Source organism: Buteo buteo, chromosome 1, assembly GCF_964188355.1.
Source record: "Buteo buteo chromosome 1, bButBut1.hap1.1, whole genome shotgun sequence".
In the NCBI taxonomy this organism is placed as follows: Eukaryota; Metazoa; Chordata; class Aves; order Accipitriformes; family Accipitridae; genus Buteo; species Buteo buteo.
Genome location: NC_134171.1, coordinates 31,750,362 through 31,759,783, shown reverse-complemented (window position 1 = coordinate 31,759,783; position 9,422 = coordinate 31,750,362). Strand labels below are relative to the sequence as shown.

General features: G+C 37.3%; 1 protein-coding gene across 1 annotated transcript; it reads right to left on the bottom strand.

Annotated features, from left to right (window-relative positions):
• Positions 1-624: 624 nt before the first annotated feature.
• Positions 625-9,167, bottom strand: TRMT9B (tRNA methyltransferase 9B (putative)). Its single transcript, XM_075026543.1, has 3 exons — positions 9,014-9,167; positions 5,849-6,022; positions 625-2,435 (listed from the first exon to the last, which is right to left on the bottom strand). Exons 1-3 carry the CDS (start codon positions 9,165-9,167, stop codon positions 1,399-1,401), a joined length of 1,365 nt encoding a protein of 454 aa, XP_074882644.1. The 3' UTR covers positions 625-1,398.
• Positions 9,168-9,422: the final 255 nt, after the last annotated feature.

The following is a 9,422-nucleotide window of genomic DNA, read 5'->3' as shown; positions in this document are numbered from 1 at the left end:
TCATGAAATCACACCAGCTGAAGATGTGCCCTACACTAAAACCACTGACTGTAAATAAAGCCTAAAAATGGAGTAACTTCATGATAACAAGGCAATTAGCTCAATCCAGCTCTGCTTCAGTTGGTAACAATTACAATTTCACTACTGATCTTCAGAAGCCAGGTGGATTTTATCCAGAGCACATATAACTTCACATCAGAGGTCTCCCCCTGAAAGGGGTGAGATTGGGTGTAAAGAACTATGTGAGGGCAACTGCTACAATCTAGTACAACTGGATGATCCTGGGGCACCATATTCAGCAAAATTTGTGTTTTACAGGGAATGGGAAAGTTGTTTAAGCAATCTATTATCATTTAGGTCTCAAAAGATTCATTTTAACTGCAGAAGACAGAAATTTGTATTTTATATTCAAATTGGACTTGTAGCCTCTTCCTATCTATGTTATTTAACACACCATTTAATATATATTCTCATGTCAATGAATGAGGACAGCAGATATGACAGCTGACCAGATATGCACTGGATTTTTATTGATTTTATCTTAGCTTCCCAGAGTTATCAAAAAGATATCTGTATCTCAGACATTTAACATTTTGTAACCTTTACATAATACTGGTACTCTCATGACTCCCTCTGACTTCTGTATACACATAACCAATGAAAAACTACAGCAAAGGAAATTAAGGTAAATTATTTTTGAGAGCTAACACAGCTAAAACTTAACCTGCACCTGAGAAACAAATTAAATTCTTTTTAAAACAAAAGTCAAAAATACTGTTCAAAATTTGTTCTGTCACTTGTTCCCAAACACAAACCTCAAATGACAGAATATGCAGAGCTTTTTTTGTACATAGTTTTTGCCCATTAACAACTCTATTCAAACTAAGTAGTACTGGGACCATGCTTGCTTCCAGTTCTGCAGCATGCACTCTAGCAATATACAGTCAAGTACATTTTTAAATGTGTCTACTTCTCTATTTATAGGACTTTGAGAACAGGTAGCAATATGACACATTTTCAGCGTTTGAAGAACAAAGCCTAAACTTTCTACTGAGAGAATATTTCTCATAAAAGATGCCCTGATCCTTGTCTTATAAAAAGGTTTTATTTCTCAATAGAAAAGTATATTTAAAAACACAATTATTTGCTAAAAGCAATATAAAACTCTCCAGTTTTAACTTCATAAAAGTTTAACAAAACATAAATATTGTTTACCGCTTACATTCCTATATACAGACCTTGCATTAGATAGTTAAATAGATAGAGAGATAATAACTCAAAAATGAATGGCACACGACTACATGAGATTCAAATTCCATGTCACACTGCACAGTCACAGGAACACAAGGAGCAGCTTAAAATCCTCAGTCACTGGATTCCTCTTTGTTCTCTTTACAGCTATGTTCCTCTTTTCTCTGCAATAATGCACCAGTTTCCATGGTCATAGCAGGAAGAAAGTATCTGAAGCTCAGGCACGTTCTCTTCTACCAGGGAGCACAGCTCCCCTTCCCGAAAAACATGATAATAACGCATGAAGGCTTTTGTATCCAACGTGGCATCAGTTTGGTCCCCAACAGACACTGCTGAATCCAGAGCAGAGTCAGTGGAGTCAGTTGTTGAAGTTCTTTTGAAAAACTTGCTGGCATTAGACTTTCCAGCACCATCTTTACTACAACCGCAGCTGCAGTCCCTGTTTTCCACTGGGCCATTTCTAAATGCAGCTTCTTCACTCTTGCTCTGAGCTACACTTTGGTGTCCTCCATTTAAACTTAAATCCTTCAGTGAATCTGCGGCTGGTGACCACTGCGGTTTTTTGAGAGGCAGGCTTTCCATGAATACATCATCATCGTCTAAACTTTGTTCTTTCAACAGTGCCCCATGGTGACCTAAATCCAAACTGCAGTGTCGCGAATGCTGAATGGGTACGGTACTGCTGGCCCATTCTCCTTCGTTCTTCAGAGGCTTCATTTTGTCTATTTGCTTTCTCAGGGCTGATTCATCAAGGGATCTGGAGAAAAACCATGAGCGGAAAGATCTTCCTAGAGCACTGTAAAATCTGTTTTCTTCTTCAGAAATTTTCACGCAGCAGGCTCTGGATAAGCAATGCTCCATACTGGGGGAATGTTTTGAATCAGTTTCTGGCTGCAGATTGGTTTGGTAGCTGCAATCGGAGATGACTAGCTGTGCAGGGTGTATGTCTTGGGTTTTTACAGCGTGCACGAACTCACCCTTATCTCCAGATTGATTCGATTCTGAAAAATGCCGTGAGCACAAGGCCTTGTTCCAAGGAACAAATACGTCTTGTTTCTCAAAGCGACGATTCTTTTGTTCCATAGCCCAAACATAAATCATCATCTGGCCTCCGGGTATCAATACCCTTGCCATTTCCTTTATTGCTTTGATTCTTCTTTGTTTAGTTGAGAAATGATGGATCACTGTGAAGAAGGAAAGCCGTTATGTACTGAATATTACTAAGGACATAGCATTTTTGTCTTCAACGTGTTCTACGTGTTTAGTAATCTTAGTTGCCATATCCCAAATATCACTCACTGCAAGTCAGCAACAGTGCTGAATTTATTGGTACCACAGTGCAAGTTTACCCCAGAATACTCTCTTTTACATTTATGTCCAATGGATAAAAATAGGAAAACCCCAAAGAAGGAAATTCATCTCATTTCAAAATAGGGATTCCAGAAAAGTCAGGCATATAAGCTGGAGGTTTCTGTTTCTCTACATCACCCATAAAAGACCATAGCATGACTAGCTTTCACTTAAATGCATGGCCTTTAGGTGAGTTAGGTAATATTAAGTTTGACTTTAGTTTTGGGGACATTTTTCAGATTTATCTTACTGAAAACAGAAATTCTTTTCACCATGTATCAAATACAGCAAAATGTAATATCAGTAAAAAGATACTCTGTATTTTTATATCAGTGCACTTTCAAAAGAGCTAGTGAGAAAATTTGGACAGAAATATTTTCCATTGCTTTAATTTTGTAGAAAAGTATTGCCTTTATAGATTGTTTTGGAGGAAAAAAAAAAGAGAAGTATCTCAGTTACATTGCATATCTGATAATTATGATTTTTTGTTACTTTATGTTATACTATTAAAAAATAAAAAGTCAAATTCAAAATAAAACTGTTGATCACTATATTTGAATTTTCTTTCCATGATAATTTGAACATTTTCAAATTTCACTGCAATGTGAATTGAAACTACATTTCAAGATTTCTACACTGTTTCTATCTTCCTATTTGCCTGAAGGAATCAATTTTAACAGCCAGAGAATAGCTAAGACAGCTATTGTCTCTAAACTCTCAGAAACTTTAGCTTGTACTGAGATTGGTCATGTTGTTCTGTATGCCATCAGTACTATATTTGATTCAATCAATGACGTCAAGAAGACCGATTCCATAATTTGTTTCAAGTGGACCTGGAGCCAGCCACTTCTTCATGCAAAACATTCAATCTACCCATATAACAACATAGTAATAGTATATGTTCTTAGCTGAAGACATCTCCATACCTTCAGAAAAATTAGATTATCTTTATATGTGCTGCTTGACAGTACCCAATTCTACTTGTAGAAATAGTGTTATTTCAACACTGCAGTTATGAAAAGCATGTCCAACTAGCCCTGTCTTTATTCAAAACAATGATTAAATTACCAAGGGGAAAAAATGTAGCTTTTTTACCACAAGCCATGAAAAGCATTCTTGGCAGTTGATATTAACTAGGCTCTCACAAGCAGCTGAGAACACAAGACAGCAAACTGAGAAGAGTTCCTGAGTCTATATGGTCAGTGTTTGTTTCCAGGTATTCCTGACTCTTGTCAATATTTTCTCGAACTTTGCAAAAAAATATAACATGCTATTTCAATTTCTTGAACAAGATGTGGAGAAAGGAACTGATATTTTCTCTCATACTGGAGTTAGGCCATATATCACCACAGAACCTCCTGCAAAATAATATCAAAACCGACAGAGACGGCATAAGCATGAGAGTTTAGTTCCCCAGAAAGAAGTGCCAATTAACTAACAGAATATGTGCAAGCTCTATCTAAGCAATTCATTTAATGGGTTAAATATTCTTCATGATTAAAATTATATAATCACTCCGGTGGTTCTGCAGAAATGTAAATCCTATAAACAGGATTATACCAGCAAAGCCAAGAAGAGTATTTGACTATGTACATAAATACTTGCTGTTGTCTGGAATGGGATGTGTCCTGGTTTCAGCTGGGATAGAATTAACTGTCTTCCTAGTAGCTGGTACAGTGCTATGTTTTGAGTTCAGTATGTGAAGAATGTTGATAACACTGATGTTTTCAGTAGTGTTTAGACTATAGTCAAGGATTTTTCAGCTTCTCATGCCCAGCCAGGGCACCTGACCCAAACTGGCCAACGGTGTATTCCATACCATGTGACGTCACATCTAGTTTAGGAACTGGGAAGGGGGGGGGCGGGGATTTCGCCGCTCGGGGACTGGCTGGGTGTCGGTCGGCGGGTGGTGAGCAATTGCCCTGCGCATCATTTGTACATTTCAATCCTTTTATTACTATTTCTGTCATTTTATTAGTGTTATCATTATCATTATTAGTTTCTTCTTTTCTGTTCTATTAAACCGCTCTTATCTCAACCCAGGAGTTTTACTTCTTTTCCTGATTTTCTCCCCCATCCCACTGGATGGGGGGGAGCGAGTGAGCGGCTGCGTGGTGCTTAGTTGCTGGCTGGGGTTAAACCACAACAGGATGAAAAACACTTTATTCAGAATTAGATGGACACAGGTATACCATGTCTCTATTCAAGAGGGATTAAAAACCATCATTGATAAATGTACAGAAATACCATGTGAATTTTTAATCTCCTCAGGCCTATAATTGGTATAAACATTAGATAGGTATGCTATCCTTCAAAGTCATCTGATCTGATAGCACTGAAATTATGCTACAAGACCACGAAATGTAGACAGGGCTCACTGGTTAACTAGCAAACATGAAAGCAAAGTAATATAGATACTGCTTGCATATTAGTCACCCTTTCTTTCACTCTGCATATGTGAAAAATAAATTTTAAAATACATTTCTATCATATTTCAAGTAGTTTGTTGATTGCTACCAATAACAATTATAATGCTTTACATTTTTGCTGATACAGTGAAACAGCCTGAAAGAAGTTCAAGCAAGAGTAGAGCTAAAAATGTAGTCCGTAACTGGGTGCTCTAACTATTCCTCATCTACCCTTTTCCAGTTTATACTTCTCAAATTATGAGTAGTATTTTCAAAAAGAGAGGTCAGAGGAGTTAAGATGCTGAGGTGCTTCACTCATTTTAGACAATAGGTGCTTGTATGTCTCTAAGTTCTTATTTCATTACTATTCTAAGAGAAATTTGAATTGATAACACGTAATGGTTAACATGAGTTTCAAGTTCTGCTATAGAGAAAGCAAGTTTTCATTTCAATGCATTTGCTGGTCAAAACAGATCCTAAGGAGGAACCAAGAGTTTATCTTGACCACCTAATCTGTTTAAACTGTGAGCAGCGATGTTTATATTAGTTTTTACTTGTTTAAAATGCACGCTGGAAGGAAATCTTTTCTCCACAGGGTGAACAAGACCACATATAAACAAACAAATGATCCACATACTTCCCTGGTCAACAGCACCTCTGTGCTATGGAACCAATGTGGGGTTTTTTTCATGTTTACTACATTCATTTCAGTAATAACTGCTGTGATTCTAAGGGAATTGTTTCAAAACAAATTTAACTGAAATGAAGACACATGGCAAGAAAAGGATCCCCAAAAATTCTCATTTGCTGTGGGCCAGAATGCATGTATGTTGTCTTACCTCCAATGGAAATGACTGCATTGAAGCACTGGTCCCTAAAGGGAAGGTTAAGGTTGTCACATACCAGAACTTCATCCTCTTTCTTCCTGGCAATCTCTACCAATGGTCTGCAGTAATCACAGCCGAGATTATATACCTGACTGTTGACACTGAGATACTTTCCAGTTCCGCAACCTAAAGAAAAGTATACTAGATCAGAAGTCGTATGTTCCAAACATTTGCTATCCCTCCCAAAGCAGTGAAAATAATGGGAGGGCTTTCCTAATCCTAAGGTTTCCTGGAAAACAAAATGAGGTCTTGCTTCTACTAGCCTAACTGCGGCAGGGTTCATTTGGACCGTTGGAAATTTTATGTTCACACCATTAGGAGTGTAACAGTACCAACATCACCAACAAAAATACTGTGTAATAGCAGGTTATGTGTATTTCTTTGGGGAATAAGGGTAAGTGCCGGTGGGAGGAAGAAGGAGTGGCCCTCTGCAGCCACTACTGCATTATCTCAGAGCAAAAAACCAAGCATGCTGCTTTGTACTGAGCCTTTATAGAGCCTGCTAGCCTGTTTTCAACAATGAGCATAAATGGGTGCCCAGGGAAGAGTAAGAACAGGGTAAGCATTATGAGGCTTTTCCTCAATACCCTTCCAGCTTCAGCTTCCAACTACTTCCTGTTCAGGGGATTTCCTGAAGCCAGTGTGTTTTGTCTTTTTAGTGACCTGCAATAGATGTCTCTTCCAAGTCCTTCCCTAGTTTTGCTAAACCCCACATAGTACCTCTTCTGTGCATCCCATTTCCCTCCAACAAGTCCTAAACCACAGCTGTCATTGACACAAGTCAGAGAGGAAAATTTTAACTTCAGATACAGATTTGAAAATAATGGTGAATCATAAAAATTCCTGCCATGTCACAGGCACATCCTCTTTCTGTCTTTGTGCCAATGCATCATAATGCATGTAAATGTAATGAACTCTTCCAGAATGTCTTCCACCTAAAAGTATGTCTTCTCAAGGACTGTGCTGTACTAAATTGAAATCTTTCAGAGTGTTCTTCAATACCGTATGCATAACAGGCACTTTTCAAAATTAGATTAGGAAACATTCAGTGCAGTTATGGGTCAGTAGTGAAGAATAATTTCTGAAAGTTGACAGCCAAGCAACGGGGTAGCAGCTTGGCAAAGAGAACCATCTCAGTATTGGTAATTCAATTTAAAGGCCTGGAGTTATCTTTAGAAACATCACTGCTTCTTGCAGCGCTGCTGCTCTCCTTGATGTTAATGTGCACCATTATCTAGAGAGACAGCACAGGAACTGTTGGAGAACAGCACAATGCTTCAGTGGTGAAAAAAGAGCATATTGCTAAAGCAAAAAGCAAGCACTATTCTTTGAAGTAACACTTGAGAGAAATGGAGAAGATTAATGTTGTTAATGCAGTTCAAGGAATATATGCAATAGAACATGAAGCTCTGCACGTTAGTTAGAAAGACTAAGTTTTAAAATTAGTATAAAGTATTGGTTACTGTGTTTGCAGAAGGAACACATTTAGTCAAACATACATTAATTTAGAAGATTCAGTTGCTTAATACAGGGCTTTTGGTGAAGCGTTTTTTAATCACAGTAAGGTTTTGGAAGTATAGGGTCCTCTCTGGAATGAAGCTAAATAGTGACACCAGTACTCTAAAAATCTACATTTGCAGGAGATTCACTTTTAAATGAGCCATCAGGAGGGTGGATTCCTTCATGAAGCTGTTAACAATGGCCATGCTAATGTCATTTATTTTGATGAATGAAAAACAATAAGGCAATTAGACAAAATTATATTTTAATAAAAGGTGGTATTAAACAGAAAAGGAAATTATCCATTGAAGATCTCATTTTGAAAATTTTAGTGCCACTAGGTGACCTTCCTCCCAAAATACATAACGAAAATAAACACAATAGTCAGATTCCTGTAGGTCTTATTAAACCTCGTAAAAGGAGGTACCTTGTGTGCCTTGATGGGAATATTCTTACTGGCAACTGTAAGCCTCTACCTACTCTCCAGATGTATCACATGTATTTAAATTATTTCAGCTGAAACTGTAACAAGGTGATCTTAAGCTTTCAGCAACCACTGTGATACCTGCTGATAAAGCCTCAAAGAACTTCAGCTAAGCTTCAACCAACTTCTGTTGAAGTACAAAAAATTTTGGCTGAGAAATACCATGTTAAGCTGACTATTGAATGAGTGTATGCCATAGGATATTTCCTGAGACTATTAGTGAAAATAGTGCAGACATATAAAAGAAGGTACATATTCAAAATAACAGCAATCAAGTATTTTTGGGGTACTGCTCAACAGCAGCAGGAGAACTATATATTATCTTTTGATTATGGCCTACAACATCTTCAAATAATGTTTTTCTCTTATAGGATAAGGCAGATGTATAATTTATTGCATTTTGCTGTGTAAAAGCATTCTGTTAGTCTAAACAGTGAGGAAAATCCAATGGTGCAAAGGAGCATCTGGTTTGCAATGTGCTGTATAGGACTGAAGTCATAACACAAACAAAGCAAACACACCAGGACCTGGAAACCCCTAAAAAGTCTGTAGGTGCAACAGAAATTCAAGGTATAAATTGAACATGTAGGGAAGACAATGCCATAGCAGGAAAATTAGGTTTTGGTGTCCGTATTCAGGATCATAGGGAGATTCTCAGATTGTAATTTTTTTTTTTTTTTAATAGCAATCACATCAGAAGACTTTTCCTAAGATAAAGTCTTGATAGGAGGAGTCTTAGAACAAATGAAAAGCAATAAATTGCAGACCAGCAGTACTTAAACCAAGAGATCTAAAGAAACTGAATATGAAATAATTGAGCTATTAACACTGTTTTTTAAAAAGTGCTCCAGGGGAATGACAGACCACTAAGCCTGCGGGGAAACTGATAGATTAAGGCTTAGCTCAACAAAAATAAGGCAAAAAATCTATTTACTGGCTACCTGATACACTGTCAAAGAAATAAAACAAGTGGTATATGGCATCTAATATGGGTTTAAAAACAATTTTAAAACAATTTTAAAACAAATTTAAACAAGTTTTGAAAACACTTGGTCTCCAGGATACATATGGTTAACATATAAACTAATAAAGCTTATAAACAATATTTCATGCCACCTTAAAGAATGGCTTACCTATATCAGCAACAAGACTGCCAGGCTTTTGCTCCAGAAGAAAGTTTCGAACACGAGGCCATGCTTTGCTCTGCAGGTCATTAAAGTAGGCAGCTGTATTTTCATATACACTATGCACGTGCTGCTTTTCTAGCTGGGTAGCCTCATGTTCCATCCTGAAAACATAATGAAGAAAGCTTATGTACAACAAACCACAAATTGTTGTAGTGTAGACTTTATATTTTATAGGGATGCGTAATTCAGGACCTTGTAAGTTTACATTCATAAAATAATTACACCCATCTAACAGCCATCATGTTTATAGAATCATAGAGTCATTTAGGTTGGAAAAGACCTTTAAGATCATTGAGTCCAACCGCAAACCTAACACTGCCAAGTCCACCACTAAACCGTGTCCCTAAGCACCACA